Source organism: Canis lupus, chromosome 14 (genome assembly GCF_011100685.1).
Source record: "Canis lupus familiaris isolate Mischka breed German Shepherd chromosome 14, alternate assembly UU_Cfam_GSD_1.0, whole genome shotgun sequence".
Classification (NCBI taxonomy): domain Eukaryota; kingdom Metazoa; phylum Chordata; class Mammalia; order Carnivora; family Canidae; genus Canis; species Canis lupus.
The window spans coordinates 42,312,918-42,333,391 of record NC_049235.1 but is presented as its reverse complement, the minus strand read 5'-3'; the positions used below and the strand labels follow the sequence as shown (position 1 = coordinate 42,333,391).

At 42.2% G+C, this 20,474-nt stretch overlaps 1 protein-coding gene across 1 annotated transcript in view; it reads right to left on the bottom strand.

Moving 5' to 3' along the window:
- Positions 1-20,273, bottom strand: part of CHN2 (chimerin 2) — a 295,757-nt gene extending 275,484 nt beyond the window's left edge. The window contains exon 1 of the mRNA XM_038557212.1: positions 20,058-20,273. Within this exon, the coding sequence (XP_038413140.1) occupies positions 20,058-20,106 (49 nt within the window). The 5' untranslated portion in view covers positions 20,107-20,273. The remainder of the gene's footprint in view (positions 1-20,057) is intronic.
- Positions 20,274-20,474: the final 201 nt, after the last annotated feature.

Here is a 20,474-nt window from a genome sequence, read left to right as displayed (position 1 = left end):
GGCCATATTTAAGTAGAAATGAAAGTACAAACGGGAAACAGGATCAAACAGACTCATTTTTGAAAGCAAGAAAGTATTTCTTAAACAGAGGTGTTGGCAGTGTCTAGAAACACCATCTACAGAATTGGGACTGAGAAAGTATGACCACAGCTTCCTTTCATTAAAGTCACTTGTATTTCCCTCCTCAGAATAGTGAACACAGGCACTGCTGATCAAACTAAGAGGGAGAGTTATGACTTGTGTGTGTATGTGTGTGAGTGCGCATGCAAGATAATAGTAATGTGGTACATTTTTTTTAAAAAGGAGTCCCTATCTTTCAAGATAGCAACTGAAATATTTACAGATGAAGTGATACTAGACCTGAGATTTGCTTCAAAATAATCCAAATGATGCAGGTGAAGTTTAGAGGACACCAGAGCTGATACAAACTGATCATTGTTAAAGTCGGTTAAAGGGGTGTTCATTATACTTTTCTCTTTAAATACATTTGAAATGTTCTATATAAAAAGTAATTTAAGATATGAATTGTAGGAAAACATGAAACTTTTGGGATCCCTGGGTGGCGCAGCGGTTTGGCGTCTGCCTTTGGCCCAGGGCGCAATCCTGGAGACCCGGGATCGAATCCCACGTCGGGCTCCCGGTGCATGGAGCCTGCTTCTCCCTCTGCCTATGTCTCTGCCTCTCTCTCTCTCTCTCTCTCTCTCTCTGACTATCATAAATAAATAAATAAATAATTAAAAAAAAAACATGAAACTTTTAAATGATCATTCAATAAAATAGTGTTATTCAGTGTAAGCTAAAAAATGAACAAAAGCTCCTTGAAAACCATTATTAAATATGAAGATGAGGCCTCGATTGGGTGTCATGTACACTATAACTATGCCTTGACCAAGAAAGCTCGATCTACTACATCTTTGGGATTCTAAGTCAATTTATAATCTGCTTTTCAAATTCCCAGTTGCCATCCTATAGTGGATTCTGAAATCAACTTGTGGGCCCTGACCAGTTTTTAGATGAACGAATTCAAATATCATAGAAAAAAATAATATCAGAGCACCTCACACGGACAGGGGGAAGCCTTGTTTGCAGAGCTGGTGTCTCTGTATGTGTGTGAGTGCCTATGCATACTCAGTGTTTGCATTTAATCTATTCTCACTATGGTAGCCAGAGTGGTTCTGTTAAAACCCAAGTCAGATCATGTCACTCTTCTGGAACCCTACAGGGACAGCCAACCTCACTCGGTACCAAATCCTAACAATGGCCTACAAGGCCCACCATGATCTGCCCCCCATTCCTGCCCAGTTCTATTTACCTCCTATTCACCCCTGCTCCATTGACCTTATTTCTGTTCCTGGAACACACCAGGCACACTCCTGCAGCCGGACATCTGTAATTACCCTCTGTCTGGAATGCTCTTCCTCCAGATATCTGCATGCTGGCTGCCTCACCATCAAATGTCAGCTTTTCAGTAAGAGCTTCCCTGATCACACAATGTAACATTCAGACCCACCCCCACTCCAGTATTTCCCATTTCCCTTCCTTCTTTATTTTTCTCCATAGAACTTATCACCTTCTAGCATTCTATATGAACTATGAATTATCTGTATCATAATTATATAAAATTATGATGCACATACTTGATAGGTTACATATATTTTCTTTTGTTTATCATCTCTCTGTATTTAGAAACTTCACAAAGAGCAGCATTTTTTTGTCTTTTTTTCCTTCACTGCAGTAATATCTCTAACACTTAGAACATGGTAATACTTAATAAATAAATATATGCTGAATTATGTGTGTGTGGATGGTATGTGTGTGTATATATGCTGGCTTGTGATATGAAATGTATTTCTTAGTGTGGGTCGCATTCCGAAAGGCTTGTATAATATTGCCCTGGAGCACACTTGGAATATCTCTGGGCTTTACTCAGAGTGAGGCCTGAAATGTGAGTGCAGCACAGATACCCAAGAGTAGTGATGCTTTATACCCTGAGTGCCTGAAACAAATGGTGCCAATGGTAACCGCTATGTGAAGTATGCGTGTGAGGTGGGAGGCTTGTTCCCTTGGCGATACCACCAATCTACCATAAATTGGCAAGAAGAAATAGGCAAGAGTCAGAAAATCATAAAATTTTCAAGACTTTCAAGATGATCTGGTCCAACCTAATAATTCTACAGATGAGCATCAAAAAGTCACAAAATGATAATGTAATCTGCCCCAGGCCATATGAAAAGCAAACACTGGGCTAGAGCTGGCACAGACCTGGCCACATGATTCCTTGTCCAATGATCTTTACACACTCTGGCCTGCCATAAAAATGAAAAACGGGAATCTGTGCTCCAAAAGCCTGCCTGTTCTTCTTCCTTTGGAAATAACCTGAGATTCTTTCTCCAATTAGGTGTCAATCATCTATTTGTTGCACTCAAGGCTTGACAATTTGCAGGGCTCTCTATTTTAAAAACAAAGAGCTCCTAATGATCACTATTTCTCATAAATCAAAGCTTTAAAAAATTCCTTGCCATAGCAACCAGGAGTGGTTGAATTATCTACTATTCTCTGAATTTCTAATAAAACAATTCCAACTTACACCAGGCCCAGGGATGTTAAAGTCAGTCAAGAATGGGGCATCTGGGTGGCTCAGTAGGTTAAGCATCTGCATTCTGCTCAGGTCATGATCCTGGGGTCCTGGAATCGAGTCCCATATTGGGCTCTCTGCTCCACAGGGAGCCTGCTTCTCCCTCTGTCTCTGCCTCCCCCACCCCTCTCTGTCTCTCATGAATAAATAAAAAAAATATATTTTTTAAAAAAGTAAGTCAAAAATCAAAACCTTCAGTCCTTCCTGTCTAACTTTTCATCAGAGCTAAGGAATCTATCCAGAATCACACTTAATATTTTTCCATAACCATAAAACAAAGTGCTTCAATTCACAAAGCACTAACATATGAAAGCAAGGCATCAGTAAAAGCTGTGAGTCACTTTAATTTGGAAGGGAAGCAGAAATATTCTGGTCGCAGAATGAGTATTACTACAGGCTAAATACATTCACCAATTTTCTGCTTCTCAACTAGACTATAATAAGTCCCTTGAGTGGGAGGGGCCAGGTTTCTTAGAACTCTCAGTATTTCTGTGGTGGCCTTAGAGATTTCAAAGACTGAGGATCTTCATGACATTACTGTGCCGGACACTCTTGGTTCCTCTGTCCTCCTTCACAGAACCCTGTACTGTTCAGATGTCCTCACCCCTTTGGGAGAGGCTAGCCCCATCCCCATTCCAGGAAGGAGGTCATTGTCTAGAGAGAAAGCATCATGGAAATCCTATCTCCTTGCCAGTGATTGCCTTGCATATGAGCATGTGACAAAACTGTGAGCAATGAGGCAAGGGAAAGTCTGCTGGGAGAAGAGGAGCTTCTGAGAAAGGCTTTCTCACTTTTCACACAGCAATGAGAAAGAGACTACAGGTATCCCCTGTTGTTCAAAAGTTTGCACTAAAAAAAAAAGTTTGCATTACACAACTTCTCTTTTACAAAAGACCTACACTAACCTACATTTTCACTAACCAAATGAAACCCCCAAAAGATTTTTGCTTTTGCAAAAAAAAGGGGGTGAAAAGCAAAGATAGTATTCAGCATTAGTTTTGCAGTGAGCAGTTATGAAGGCAGTGGAGACCCCCAGCAGTGCGAGTGGTCCCACAATGTTCCATTCCCAAAATTAGACTCAGCATCTTAGCATCTAGCCACGTAGCTTTGAATGGTATCTATGAGCATCTGTGTTTTGTCTTGATTTATTTTGTACATCTATTAGCAATCTTGCATCCTAAGGTATCAGAAAAGTCAAAGAGAGGTTATTTTTTGGTCCTGGGAACACTCACAGATTTTTCCATATAAATTAATAAAAAATGCCTCTTCACTTTGTATCATTTTGGCTTAAAAAAGATTTCATAGGAAATCTACTTTCAGACAGTGGGGGAAACCTGTACTTCTTTACCCTTTCTATGGTGATGCCAGGTAGTGCTGTTGTCATCTTGACACCAAAAGAAAAGAGAAGCTCAGGGCAAAGCTCCTCCACCAAGAGGACAGAGCCAAGAGAACTGTAGAGAAGCCAACAGAGTCAGATGCCACAGTGTTTGGTTACCCTATCTTCCACTTCTTTTCAGTGTTTTCTGTATTTGCAGCAGAAACCTCCTAACCCATATAATAACTGCACCTTTAAATGTTCTACGGAGGAAGCAAGGAGGCATGAATGTGTCATGCATGTTGGTGTTAGCAAGAGAAAGTTGCATGAAGAGCACCTTTTGTTAGGGAAAGCTTGGCCTGTGATGTTAGAAAGTACAGCGGTACCCCCGTTACCCAATGGGGGAGGGGAGACACCTTCCAAGGCCCTCAGTGGGTTCCTAAGTCCACAGAGAGAACCTCATATTTATTGTTTTTTCCTATATATACAAACCTAGGGTAAAGTTCAATTTATAAATTAGGCGCAGCAAGGGATTAAAAACAGTAACTGAGAATGAAATAGAAACTTACAATATTCTGTAGTAAAAGTTACAGAAATGCAATCTCTGTCTCTCAATATTATTGCACTGTACTCACCCTCCTTCTTCCTGGGATGATGTGAGATGATGACCTGTAGATGAGGCAGAGATGAGGCAGATGACGTAAGCACTGCGAGGTAGAGTTAGGCTACTATTGACCTTCCGCTGATTCATCAGAAACAGGACAGTTTGCTTCCCCAACATGGTTGATGATGAAAATGTGAAAACATGAAAAGCAAAACCACGGATCAAGGCGGACCACTATAGGAGGACCGGGGAATAAAATCCACCCCTGGAGTGAAATGTCAGAGCAGGTACAGAGGCCAATACCAGGCACAATGCCCCTGGCCTCCATGTGCTGTTGGGTAGGGAACCCAAGGCAGCCAGATTTCCCCCGGGGAGAGGACACCAAAGAACAAATTCACCGTCTTGCATACTCACTTCCTCCCCCGGGTGCCAGGAAAATACTCCGAATGAGAACCTAAGGAAGAGGATGTTTCAGTACTTGCTTTGCCTCCACACTCCCATCAATAGGTATCTGTTTGTATTGGGGGTGCAGGGTGCCAACCTTTGTTGTGCCACGACGAGTAAGAAGGACAAGCCATGAATAGTTTGAAGGGGAGTCAACCTTGCTATGAACTCCTATAGGCGACTTAAGATTGAAGCCTGCTCATGAAAGTGGCCATGCAGGGACTCTGTCCCCCCAAGATGCCAATCTTTATCTCCACAAGCTCCCCACCAGAGCCAGATTTTCCTCTAAGAGGCAGAAAGTCGATCTTATTCTAGCAGTCACTAAACTCTCAGGGAGGGGAACTTTGCACTCTAAAGCAGCAGGTATTTTTCAAATACTGATTGGTTGGATTCATTATCATGAACTATATGTGATTCTGGAAGACTTCATATTTGAAATATTCATATTTTATAACATGTCTGAGCAAATGCATGTTTCTTTACTTGTTCAGAGTTACAGTAAACATTATTGGAACATCCAAGACAACTGTACCTGTGTAATATTTCTGACGAAGTATTTACAGTACAATGCTGTGATCTGACATGATCAAAGTGTGCCCACTCTTTGATTAGAAACAACAAAAGAGCCAGCAGATCATACCCCGGGAAACGCCTGCACATGCATCCATCTAGTGAGGGTACCTGGAGGCAGCAACAGAAGCATCATTGTACTAGTAAACTCAGCAGTACCCAGGTTACACAGTAGGAAACTGGGTTCCCAGATGACTCACATTCCGCTTTGAGGGCGTCAAGAGTTTATGCCCAGGGCTTGAAAATCTGCACAGAAATCTGATTAACCAGTCATGAGAAATGCACTGATTGCTTTGCCCAGCATCAGCAGAATCACCTGCTAAAAATCTAAAAATCATCTAAAAATCACCTGCTGTTGGCCCTCATTCCTCAGCCAGAGAGAGGATATCGCAGCCTTTGAGGGCACTGGGGAAAGAGGCATCATTGAGCTGACCCCGGGAACCAAGCACAGAGAACGCATCTCAATGGAACCTTCTGAGGAGGTGGGGAGCTGTCAGTAGAAACAGACAACTATAGGAATAAAAATGGGAAGAGGAGGGCTACCCCCATGTGTTGCTATCAGTGAATATGGAAAAAAGGTTTCCTATCTGTTTATGAGTATCCATCAAGGAAGGACTTGATCTATGGGGTTTTTCCCTGTCTGCTCACTTTAAACCTTTTCCCATTCTCAGCCCTGCTCTATCAATTTTTTTTTGCCTCTCTTAACAACAGCTCTATTGAAATCGAATTCACAGACTCTACAATTCACCTGTTTAAAAGTGTACAGTTCGATGACTTTTAGTATATTACAGAGATGGGCAACCATTACCACAATCAATTTCAGACAGTTTCATCACCCCCCAAAAGAAACCCCATACTCATTGGCAGTTAGTTGTTCCAATTTCCCTCCAGCCTTCCCTGCTTTAGGAATCACTTATCCACTTTCTGTCTCTATGATTTGTCTATTCTGGATATTTCATATAGGTAGACTCACAATATGTGGTCTCTTACCACTGGCTTCCTTCACATAACATTTTCAAGGTTCACACCTGCTGTAGCACGTGCACTGTATCACTTTCTAAAATCTTTTCTGTGGCTCTCCCTGTTCAGCTCTAGCTTTACTACTTATATTCCTTGAGTGGTTCACTATTCACTCCTGAAAAGTACTTACGAACTACAAATCAACTCTAAGAAGCAGTCCTGCTTCGGAGAAGACCATGTGATTTTGTTGGGAGTCTCCTATTGCATTTAAGTGCAAAAAATCCATATTATGAGTTTTAAAAGACTCCTAATTTTCTAAAAATCATTAAAGGCATGCAGCTAATGTGAACCAGAGACAGGAACCTTACAGAACTGATTTACATATAAGAGATAAAAGAGGGGCTAAAGTGGCATTCCTCGACAATTATTGAGTGCCTCTTGCATGCGACACACTGTTCTAGGTACTAGAGATTGGCAGTGAGCAAAACAGACAAAAACATCTGCCTTTCTGAAGCATAGATTCTGGATTATTTCTTTCAATTACTTAAAGAAAGAAGGAAAATGAAGGTAATAGTAAACAAGAAATTCATAGTGGTTACCTTTACAGGAAGAGAGTGAAAGAAGAAGGGACGGAAGGGAGAAAGTAGGTGATGTTCCTAGACTGAGTGACTCCGAATGAGAGTTCTGTTGTTGTGCTTCATAACTTCCATGTCTGTTGCAGAGATTTACTTGCATAGATTGGATATTACATCAAACTTAATTTTAAAAAGAGCCACTCCACTGGATCAGAAAGTATAAATGAGAGATTTGTCTGAGCTAATTTAAAATGTTTATGGGAAAGTAGGATGCACAATGGAATCATACACTGAATGGAGAAATTCTAACCCAATGGGCTTAACACTTCAAGGTTTTGAAAAGTTGGTGAAGAGCAAGGTAATATATTTACATGAGATTTTTCAAGTTATATTAGAGAATCATGAACTCTGAGCGATTGTTTATCACCCAAGAGGGGAATCAATAGAGCGTCTATATATGACTGAAACTTCATGAGATCAGAGATTTTTATGTTTTGTTCACAAGTTTTCCAAGTTCAAATTTCTTTCACAGACACTATTCCATTTGATTTCCATAAGAATTATTAGCCCATTTTATGGACAAGAAATTGCAGATGGACCCAAATTAAGATAGCCAGTTGGTGCTGGTATTTGGACCAGCAACTCAGCTTCCCAATACTTGCCACACAATACCACTCTTGAAGTCTGGGGTTCAAATGAACCCACACTTATTTACAAAACCCAAGAGTGGATGTTAGAAATAAGTTTCAGAGACTAAAATTTAAAGCAATGAAAAGAAATATCAGTCCACTCTAGGGGTGGAAAATGGATGGAACTCATTACTATAAGGAGGATCACAAGCTGAAACTACATATGCTCTCAGAAACGTGTCTACATGAATTCCTGAATGACAGATTTACACTCAGCTATTTACGAAAAGTTAGATGTCTGCAGGGCATCTCTTCCTTGAAAGTCTGCTGAGCATTTTTATAAAATACCTCTTAGTGCTTTTACTGGGGTTAGAATGCTGAACCAAATAAGTACTATGGCAATTATTATATTCTTATGACAAATTACATTGTCTAATTCCAAATCATGTCTTCCGCTGGTAATTGCCTAGGATTTGCTGTGGTTATGTTCCTAATCTTAATCCAATATTATTTCAAGAGAGTTGAAAGCCCCTGTCAATTGCTTTTTTTCTCTGAGGAAGAATTCATATTTAGAAAAAAAGGAAAAAGGCATGTGGGTTAGTTTGGCTGCTTAAAGCAAGCATGGGGCTCTCATGTGGATAAAGTTCAGGCCTCGGGATGTTCACGTCACGTAGGAGAAAAAACTTCTGTGCCCTGACCACTGACAGTACATTCAACCTTGAACATTGATCCTAAGGGAGATAACAGAGAGGACACCTGGCTTGAACTAAGCAGGTCCCCAGCCAGAAAACAGTAACTCACAGGGCACTTCCTGTGGGAGACATGATAATGCTCTCTTTGCATATGAAAGTCAGCAAAATAGTGTTATTTACCCAATAAACATGACTTAACAGTTCCACTGTCTGCAGGGACAAACACTATAAAACAAAATGGCTAATTTTTCTATAATAAAGTGAATTTGAATGAGCAACTTAAATCAATATTAGGCAGCCGAATTATGTGTATTAATATCTACACATCATTAGCATAATCCCAAGTGTATTTTTTTCATTACTAAAAGTAATGCTAGGCTTGACTTTGCCTTTCCCTTGATATTAACTTTTATATATTATATATTTGGTTTGGAAATAACTTTTGCTTGAAACCTCATCTCCTTCTGCTTTCTGGATGTTACGTATACACACAAACATGCACATATAGACATATATACATGTATACAGACATAGATCACACATATACATGTTTTATACACATATACATATTCATGGCAAGAAGCCTCGGTACAAACATTATCAGAGAAGAATTTCCTACACAGGTCAGGAGAAAAATGTGTCTTGTTCACCCAACTTCTTAGCATTACAGGCTTTCTTCGGAGGAGGAGTACACATAAATCTAACAAGTAAATATGTAAAGTCTAGAATTATAGTAGTAAAGCCTAAAACAAAGCACAAAACCTGTATCAACAAGAATCTGATGGAGCTCAATTCCATCTCTCTCTCTATTACCTCATTTCAAAATCTCTGTACAGGCCCAGAAAAATGAAGGACATCTCTCGATGTCTGGCACTAAAACAAAACAGGTACCTGAGAATGGGGGCTGAACTGGGCCACACAGAAGAGAGGGTATCTTTCTCTAGCTTGGAGAGTGTGCAGGGCAGCAACTATGGGAGCCATGGAGCAGTGAATCGGCAGGTTTCATGTGGTACATTCTCTGATAAAGGCTAGAACATTCTCACTCAAGTTGTCCAGACCAGTGGCTGTCCAATACAAATATGATGTGAGCTATGTATCTAATCTTAAAAAATCTGGCAGCCACATTAAATTTTCTAAAGAATTTATTTATTTATTTATTTATTTATTTATTTATTTATTTATTTATGAGAGAGAGAGAGAGAGCACCCAAGTATGAGCAGGAGAAAGGGCAGACAGAGAGAGAGAATCTTTAGTAAACTCCATGCTCAGTGCAGAGCCCAACTTGATCTCAAGACCCTGAAATCATGACCCAAGCCAAAACCAAGAGTCAGATGCTTAACCAACTGAGCCCCCCAGGTGCCTCACCACATTTTTTTTTAATTAACCAGGTGAAATTGGTTTTTACAATATCTTTTTTTAACCTAATATCCAAAAAATATAATCATCTCAACGTATAACCCACATAACAAGGTTATTCGTGAGATATTTTATATTTTTTTTTGTTTTGTACTAAGTCTTCAAACTCTTGGTAAGTATTTTACACTTGCAGTGCATGTCCAGTCACACTAGCCACATTTCAAGAGCTAAACAGCTCATGTGGGCAGTGCAAGCCTCAGTCTTGAGATACTTATAGGTCAGACTATTATAGGCCCGTGTTGCAGCCACACATTCTAGTATTTGTTGCAGAAGATTCACCCTTCAACCCATAGTCCCTATTTTCTGTTTTCTTGTCCCAAACATTGATCTCTTGGGTGTATTCCTCAGAAGCAAAACTATTCAAGAAAAAGCACTTTAGGGGCAGCCGGGTGGCTCCATTGGTTGAGTGGCTGGCTCTTGATTTCGGCTCGGGTCATGATCTCAGGGTGGTGAAATCAAGCCCCAGGATGGACTCCAAGTTCAGTGAGGAATGTACTTGAGGTGTACTCTCTCCAATAAATAAACACATCATTAAAAAAAAGAAAAAAGAAAAAGCACTTTATATTGTTAGTGTGCAATTACGTGAAATAAATAAGGAACGCTAGGTTTTATTTCCTTGAAGAACACAGTGCTCAGCCAGTCCTGAGAGTACAGAAGGACTCTCTGTACAAGGCAAGATGAAATCCAGGTACTGGGCCTCTGATCAGAGAAAAGAATTGCAAATGGTCATCACCCACCCAAGTGATACTGTGATTCACACTACCCTAAATTTATGATCTGAGTTATGTCAATAAGGACTAAGCCATACAGGCCACGGGCCTCTGGCTATTATGTCTGAATCCAATGGCCTCAACATTGACCTCTTTCTTGATGGTTGTTTGACCCTTTAAAGATACCATCTACCTTTCCATTTTTTGGTTGCACTTGAAGATGGTAACAGAAGTTCAAGGAGGGCAGCTTCCTTTTCTTAGGAACAGTCATGTTCCTGCATCTTATCTGCATTCATTTTCTTCCAATTAAATGTGCTAATTCTCAAAGCTAACTTTATTTTCTAAAAACCAGTGCATTTGCTTTGCCCCATATGTGGGACTTTTGCAGTAGTAAAATACTTCTAGGCGAATGGTTTGCTGATGGCCAAGTTGGTAGAAAACCTCCTTTAAATAGCATGGCTTGGATATGCCACTAGCAACCTCAGTCCACACGTTCACAATTTTCTTATTTTCTTTATGATGTTTTGGAAGAGATACAATTATAAGATTCAAACTACTTCTGGACATGGGCAATTTTTTTTTCCTCTTTGAGGGCAAAATTATAGCTCACTGTGGGATTTTTTTAAAAAGAGATGGATTTGTCATTAGGGAAATTAGAGACAATTTTTTAAAAGGCTTGAATCCAATTTCAAGACTAGAAGAGTTTATAAACATTTTAATTACTCCCTAACATCATCCTCTAGCTGTCATTCCACAATTCCCCTCAAAGTTATGAAAAAATTACTTTTTTAAAAAAACCAATTTGCAAAATTAGTGAAATATAACCAAAGCAGCACTATGAGCAAATACAGGAATGAGAGAACATTCTATCAAGGTTCCTATCTGTAGCTTATTATTTTACGTTAGTAAGGTCCCTGTCCTAGAACCACCTTCCCTGTTTACCAGAGCTGCCCAACAGAATCTTCACAGGATGATGGAAATGTTCTATTTCTTCATGGTCTAATATGGTAGCCATGGACCACATGTGTCACTGAGCACTTGAAATGTGCCTAATGCAACTGAGGAACTGAATTTATTTAAATTTAAATTTAAATTTAAATTTAAACCACAGCTACATGTGGCTCGTGGTTACCATATTAGACAGCACAGCTATATATAGATAGGGCAGACGCTAGCTCACTTAAGTCCTTGTGCCTCTATTGGCACAACAACAGCCTTGAGATCTAAGGCTCATTTAAAATACAAAGCACTTTATGACTTCTTTTTTTGAAAATATTAAATAATTAAACAGAACAGCCTTTATGAAGCCAGACAGAAAAAAACAGCTGTAAGAAATTCTCTAAGGATAATGCTACTCCTTAGGATGCGCCAGGAAAGGGGATGGAGAATGAATGTTCTGGGAACACGGGTCCTAGTTGTCAGTTCCAGCTCTCGCTCCACCACCAACTAGCTGAATGGCCCTGATTCTCTTATGTATCTAATTCTGGAATCTGCTAAAACAACCTGCAAGCCCCCCTCCTCACTTGAAACCTATAATGATATGTAAAGTCAAACGAGCTTGGGAGGGAAAAGACATTTTCTCAGGTAGAAGTGTTGCATAGGTCTACCTGAATGCCTTCCATAATTTCAGTTCCTTTACTTTTCGCTTAAGATATAAGTTAAGAAATATATATTCTTCCCTTGAGGATTCAGAATCTGGGAGTTTCATGAGGTGATCACAAGACTAGATAAGCTCGCATGAGATGGAATGCTTTTAAGACTTCAGTGAAGACAATCAATTGGAGGCAAACTGTACTATTCTTTTCTACTCCTCAGTCTTCTTTCATTTGGAAAATTTTCAAACCTTAGAAAAGTTGCAAGAATAGTACATGAACACCTATAGACCCTTCACCTTGTGAGATTATTCTTAAGAGCAGATATCCATAAATCCAATTTCCCAGGCGATCTCTCTACAGAGTATTCACTCGGTAATATCTCCCAGGTCCCAACGGTAGTGAGATTAAGCTTTGGTCAGGTTCAGTGTGGGTCTGGATAACTACCAAGGGCATCAAAATAAAGCACAGATGTATTACTGTATTTTCTCTGTTAACAAGGAGCATGCATTTCAGCCTTAAACTTTAATGTCAGACACTTTCAAAACATAGATAGAAACACAAACCAACCCTTTATGTTTCAAGAGGAAAGAACCTGATCTTTGAAATTAAGGAGTCGTTCCTCCAACCCTACCACCTCGAATCCAAGCCCCATGTCCTCTCTGAACCTATGTGTTTGTTTGCAAAAGGGGATACCTGGTCTGCCTTAAAGAAATACTCCAAGGACTACATGTAAACAGAGTGAGACATAGTAATCATTCAGTATTGCTAGTTGCCTTTTCAGTTTACTAAGCAGTTTCCCAAGCAGTGCTTCAGAAATGACAACCCTGTGGGGTAAATTCATCAGATACCTCTATTTCTGGTTTAAAGACAAGAGGACTGAGGCTCACTGATGTTCAGGGCAGGAGGGAAGGAAGGGGGAAGAATCTGCATCTGCAGAGCAGATAGGATAGCCAGGTCTATGGGAGACAATACTTCTATCACCCCGTTAATGCTCACATCAGTTCTGGGAAACAGGCCGTCATATCTGCAGTTTGCAGTGAGGTACTTAAAGCTCAGAGGCTATTTTTACCAAAGGTCACACATCCTTAGCTAGTTGTACAGCTTAGTTAAGTATGTGGTTTAAGGGCCTATGGTTAAGGGTTTGGGAACTTTCCTTAAGGGTTCAAGAGTCCTGGTTAATGGTTTAAGGGTCACAGTCAGGGCTTGAAGCCTCTCGAAGAGCCTTAGTTAAGGGTTTAAGTGCCCTGGTCAATGCGCTAGTTAAAGGTTTCAGCATCCAGATCTTCTGACTCTGAGTTTAGAGCTCCGCCTGCAATATCTAATGAAGACACATGTCAGAAAGGGAGATTTCTTGCCAGCCTAAGGAAGCTGACTGATTCTCCAAATCTAGTGGATTCCAGCAGGAAAGTGGCATCCAGCCTTTCTTGTTGCAAAGTGTCCTCCCCAGCAGGCTCACCAAGGCAAGGGGTGATTGGCAGCTTACATAACGTGTAGAGGATGTCTCAACTCCAAGAATCTTATCAGTATAACCTCTGACCTGAGATGATTACATTTTAAATAAGGCTATTCACTGAACACCTTTATTAGAGAATGTCTATGGGAACTTAGGCATTGGATGATTTAAAACAACTCCTTATATGGCTGAGGTTGGGTGACTTGGACAGGCCAAGCTACTGAAGCAAGGCAAGGCTGTAATTAGGCCACGCTGTAAAGATTATTCAAAGATTGGCCCCCACAAAGGTGTTCGATTAATAATAAATGAGGGGAAAAGCGGGCTATTTGCACAACTCTTGGTGGGTACAGAGCTGCAAAGTTTTATCGCCCCGTGGCAATGCACACATGCCGGGTCCTCAGTTTCAGATCCCAGGGAACAGATACATGGGTCCCATTGCAGAGCGGACTGCCTGGGGGACCAGCACTTTCCTAACTGGATTTTCCTCTGGCCATGGAGGCTTTAAAAACACCTTTGCTTTTGTTAGTAACTTTGAGACACATGAGTGTGTTCGGTCACACCAACCAGCCTGCATCAGAGATAGAGGCATCCATCTGATCCCCTGACCAGAATCCATGTGAGAAACAGAATACCAGCTTCCATTTCCAATGAGCAAATGGAAAGAGAAGCAGGATGGTGCTTAGAGGATTTGGAAACTCATAGTCAAGTAAGACCAAGCGCAGGGTTGATGAAAAAGAAAATTCTAAATAGAAGTCTGACCAACATAATAACGGGTGGGAAAACAAAAAGAAGAGAGGGAGGAAGGAAGGAAGGAAGGAAAAGGAAAGGAAGAAAGAAAGCCATTCATTTTGAAAATTAAATGACACACTTCAGGAGTCATGAAATGTGAATACATTCATAAAAGATAAATGATGGGTGGGTGATAGATGGATGCTGTTAATCATAATGGGTCTATCACTAGGTCCCTTTCTCTTTCTTTGATTCTAACCATCTTGGCAAGAATCTTGATCTTCTGGCAGAAAAACTCCTTTTCAAAACATATGTGACACTGCTTATGTCTAGGTGTTCCAAACCCCATGTCCGGTTATTTTCACCATTGTGCAGAAACAGGAGATCCTGCAGAGCAGCAGCCGGCACTCAGCAGTGCTAACACCCGGGCCAAGCCCCAGGTTGCAGCTCAAAGAACACACTGTCCAGTTAAATCCCACATGGAGCGGCCTCAGAAAATACCTGGTGTTTGTGTCCCCCGAAAGCTGAACAAATGGCAGGATCTTTTAAAACACTTCATTGGGTTTGTGGGAATGGCGGGGGGGGGGGGGGGGGGAATATGGCATTTTGGCAAATGTACACATATCAGTGGGCCCTTGTCAAACACAGCAAATATGCAGTCATGCTTAAGAAAAGTCTTTGCTCTCAGATTCTCTATCGCTGGGTTCATCTGGTTTACTTCAAAGGGCCAGTGAAAAATCTAATAGGTTAAAAGGAGGTGTGGGAAGGTCACCAGAAAAATAGCAAAGAACAATACTCCCTCCATCCGAGTGAATGATTTCTTTCAGAGCATTAGTTTTGGCTTTGTGATTTTTTTGTGTGTGTGATTTTTTTAATTTGCAATTTTTTTGAAATCGTAATTTTTGGGGGTGAGTTAAAACAACAAAAATCATCATCCTGACCCTCTAGGTAATTATGAAATTAAATTACCAGCCGTTATCACTGAAACAAAGGTAAAGACATTTCTTTCCCACAAAATTGGGTATTGAGTATTTCTGAATAATTCAGGGGTCCAAGAGAAGACTTCTAAGTGTGAGTGTCTGTTTTAACAAAGATATTGTTTTGTAGTATTGGATCCATGGAGTTTCTAATTTTATATATATATATGTCTTGGCAGCATTATTATAGTTTTACCTTCTGTATCTAGGGATATGAAAGATTTGTATACGTCACTGGTTCTGACCCTCCAATAATGAGTAATGAGAATTCCTGTTTATCATTTCTAGGATCAAGCCAGTGTGACAGCAGAAAATAGCATTATTTATTTGGTCCACATTACTACTGTATAGAATCTGGAGAAATAAATGCCTCAATTCATTTAGGAATGTTCTTTTCCCAATTAAGGTTTCAATGACTCTACACAAAAATACTGATTTTTATCTTTTTTCATCTGCATGTTAACTTAAAAAGTCTATGTTGATTTAATTTTTATAATACGGTGTATTTGTGTTCTTAAAATCTTAACAACTTCTTATCCTGGAGGTCCCTTTAATATTTAATTTTTACCTTGTTCAGTTACTGGAAAACGTCTCATAGCTTTTTTATTTATTACTTTACCTGAGTTTATTTCTTTTCTTTCTTTCTTTCTTTTTTATTTCTGTGAAATTACCCATTTGGCAATCACTTCACTAAAATGCAAAAAGTTCTTATTTCAATTACAAAAGCCAATACAACCCATGATTATTAAGAAAACTATTTTGCAAATCAACCATTGTTTATTTCAGAGTATAATCAAGTACCACAGGCTAGAGTAAAATCTTAAGGATAGTGATTTCTTTCCCACTTAAAATAATAAAGGTAATCAAACCTTCCTGCCAATCTAGGTGATTGTGAAATTTAATTACTAGTAGTTATCATTAAAACAAAGGCAAAGCAATTTCTTCTACACATAATTGAATATTCCAAAAGAAAATTTCTGAACAGTTCTTAGAAAATGTATTTAAAAATTAATTTTAACCTGATTATTTCATTTGTTATGTCTCAGTTGCAAAGTAGAATAAATGACACACTTGGGTGTTGTTGTTCAACAACAGCAAGTGAGAACATATTCTCAGGAAAATCAGATAACTTTGAGCTTAATATTGAGTGAATTATTAGATCTTGACTCTCTGTGCAAACACAACCAAACCTAAATCTTCCAGATCTATTCCTCCAAGAGAGGTTTAACCCATATTATTCGAGTTCACCTCTCCATATGCTTATTCGCTACAGAATCCACTGTTCCTTTTATACTGCTCAGTTGCCCCAGTATGTCCTAAAGCTTCCAGAGCTGTTCCATCAAACTCACAGCTACCTGAATGGAAAGAAAACCCCCTACCTACGTCAGCAGTAACACTAAGGGATCTGACACCTCTCTGCATGATGCTAATGAATCTATAAGCTTAACTGTTCAGAGAAGAGATACCCCCTACAAAATGGATCCATAGCCCTAAGAAAGGAAGTTGAAAATGAGGCTCTGGACTTCCCATCTCCAGGCCTTTGCCTAAGCTCTTCCCTCTTCCTGAAATATCTTTCCCCCCTCTGTTCTCTGGAAAAAATAACCCACTCATCCTTTCAGTCCCAACTCACAGGTCACCTCCACTGACCCCTGCATACTGAGGGAATCACTCTTCCTTGTACTCTCCTCCACATAATTCATTTTATCCAACAGGAATATACATTACTATTTTTAATAGTTTATTTATTCATGAGAGAGAGAGAGAGAGGCAGAGACACAGGCAGAGGGAGAAGCAGGCTCCCTGCAGGGAGGCTTACCTGGGACTAGATCCTGGGTCTCCAGGATCAGGCCCTGGGCTGAAGGCAGCACTAAACCAATGAGCCACCTGGGCTGCCCCTACATTACCATTTTGTTGTCCATCTCTGCTGCTGGGTGATGAGGCAAAGGATCTTAACTCGTCTTTCTATTCCAAACACTTGGGACAATGCCCGAAACCTACAATACGCTTAATAACTGCTTATTTAATAGACTTCAAACCTCAAGATCAAATTTAACATGCAATGTAAGAGGCAAATTTTATGTGTGTTGGATTTCTTTCTGCACCTGAAGTCTGAGCCATGAAGTGCCTTCTATTTCATTCCTCAAAGGAGCAAAATGTATTCACACCAAACACTTCCTGAGTGCCATACCCTATGCTAAATGCTCCACACACATTATCTCATTGAATCCACACGGCATTCCTATGAGTAGGTCCCATTATTAACATGAGCCTTATCTACAGATGAGGAAATTGAAGCTGGGAAAAGTGGAGTGACTCTCTCCAATTGACCCTGTTGGTGAATGATGCAGCCAAAATGCAAGAACAATAATCCTAGAACTTCAAAACTAGAAGGAATCCTAAAATTACCTTCCTCACTCAGCCTCCTTGAAGCTGAGGGTTATAACTTACTTCCTGGCATATAGTAGGCCCTATGTGAAAACGGTGATGAATTGATGGATGGAGTGTCCTATTTTCTCAGACTCTGGCCTTTGCCTGGGAGAACGCAGCTGTCACCACAAACAGGCTCTATTCTTTAGTGCCCAACACCTCTCACAGGTGTGAATTGCTTGTGTCATCTGAATTATTCATGATCCACACCACGGGCAAATGTGCTTAAAAAGAGAACTACAGCTTCTTGTATTTTTCAAGACCAAGGGTCTCATTAATTGGTATATTGAAAAATATAAGCTCACGGGCCAGTCTGATGCACGCCAAAACCATATATCCCTGCCCACTTTTTGAATTTCGGTGCCCATGTCATTTCCCAGTTGCCACTAGGATTTAAAATCGTGGTAACTCCCGCAGGAAGGAGAGCCATCTAAGCTCCCGTATCCTATCTGCAAAGCAACTGCCATCATCTAAAGCGAGTTCTGTGTGACTTCAAACCCACGTATTTTTCTGAAGCCTGAATTCAATTTTTCAATCAGGTCTCTTAAGCTACACCAAGATCTGAACACTCAGATGCTACAGCATCTGTAATTTCTGCCATCAGTAAATCATGTGATAACACTGACTTCTTGTCTCTTCTTCGTTCTTCTTTCCCGTTGCCACCTCTCCCCTACCAGTCCCTTTTCTAGTGGGCAGTCTTCTGAGAGGAATAACCATATGCTAATCGTAAGCCAACATCACTGTACTTTAAATTCAACGTTAGTCAACCAAAATGAATCGAAAAGCAGCAGCAGTGGTTTGGGGGCACTAAAAATACGCTGTAGCATTTGCTGAGTTCTCAGAATTAAAACCACAGGCAGTCAACTTGTTGCTGCTCTTAATAAGATATGACTGTTCTGCCCCATTGGCTGCTACTACCAGAAACTTGAACTATATCATATGCCTAACAACACTGTGCTTTTGATTAGTTGGCAGTGATCAAGAAAGGAAGTGCTATTTCCCTGGAACTGAACCTGCCAAAAAAGATAACAGATGGCTTTCAAGGGATCACCTTGCGTCCCATCACAATCGCACCTTAGTCAAACTCCCCTCGTATTTATGGTTACGTTAGTTACACATCTATAGATTGGGCTGATTTACGACAGGCTTGCCCCATCCCATGGTCCCAACCAGGTGATTCTTCGCCTGAGTTTAATGACTGAGTAACTGTAACAACAAAAACAACAACAACAACAACAACAACAAGCGCGCTCACACACGCACATACACACACACACACACACTAGGATTTAATGCCATATTAACATACTCAGGATTTTCCTTAGGATTTCAAGACCATCTAGACCCCTGTACGCTGTTCGCCACACTCCAATGTCTTCTCAGCTGTGCCTTTAGGGTCTGTCATTAAAGTTTGCAGCGACCAGAGTGGTAGAAGAATCCTACCCAATGCATCATTCTGATTAGAAACCTGTCATACTCAGAAACCAGAGGGTCCGTTCCTATTGATTCCTAGTCCTTCAGACTCATTAGCAGTTTTTTCCCCTTCAAGGAGACCTGCTGACCAACCCTGTAAAAGCTGAAAGAAGCCCTCCCTCTGCTCAGCCCCACTTGACAACCCAGCGTATGCCTGGAAAGTGAAATTACAGAGAGTATCATAAGAAAATGTCCAAGAGGCCACATAGGAAAATCACGCGCACACACACACGCACACACACGCTTGTAAAGCGGCAAATTGTCGGAGGTTGGGCTCGACCTTCCTTCCTCTAAGTCGCCCGAATTCAATCAGGACCAGAGCGACTGTACGTATCCCTCCCTTCCCCGGGTCTCAAACCGTGCCCCCGCGCTCGTGTCTCCGCGGAGCTAATTTCTGAAACAAACAAAGAAAATCAAGTGTGCGAGGAGCCTCGGGTTTGGGCCCCCCCGGCCTGGCGGGCGCCGCGCCGCGAGCGGGTCCGTGCGCCCCGCGCCCCCCGCGCCCCCCGCGCCCCCCGCGCCCCCCGAGCCGTGCGCGCCCCTCGGGCCGGGCTCCTGCGGCTCCGGCTCCCTCCGCCTGTCGCGGCCGCCGCGCCCCCAGGACCCCCGGGCGCCGCCGCTCGCCCACCCCCGCCTGCCGGAGGCCGGGCGCCGAGGTGCTGCCGCGGGCAGACGGGACAAGTGTCCCAGCGGGCGCCCGCCCGGGAGAGACCGGGTGGCCCGGGATGCGGGGGCCGGGGGGCGGCCACAGGTAGGCTCTCCGCATCCCGGGGCGCGGGGCGGGCAGGGGGCGCGGGGCGCGCAGGGGGCGGCAGAGCCCCGCGGCAGCCGCGTCCCACGGGCTGAAACTCACCGGAGGACACGGAGGAGCCGGACAGGCTGGAGTTGCTGGACGCTGCCATCTCGCGCCCCGCGCGTCGCTGCTGCTCAGCCCCGGTGCGGGTGCGGACGCCGCCGCCGCTGCCCCCGCGGCCCCCAGCCCATGGCAAAGTCCTGGGGACGCGCGCGGAGCCCCAGCCTCCGGACTCCGCTTGCACTTCCTGCTCCGCCAGATGACGCGCTCCCGCCGCCGCTATTTATTTGTGGTTTCCGTCCCTCTCCGCGCCCGTGCACGCTCCCCTCCGGGGCCCGGGGTAGGTGCGAGCGCCCGGAGGCCGGGGCTGGGGGCGGCCGGGGCGGGCGAGCCGTGCGCCTCCAGCCGAGCCCCCGCCGGTGCCCCGCGCTCCCCCGCGCGCGCTCCGCCAGCTCCCGCACCTCCCGGCGGCGCCCC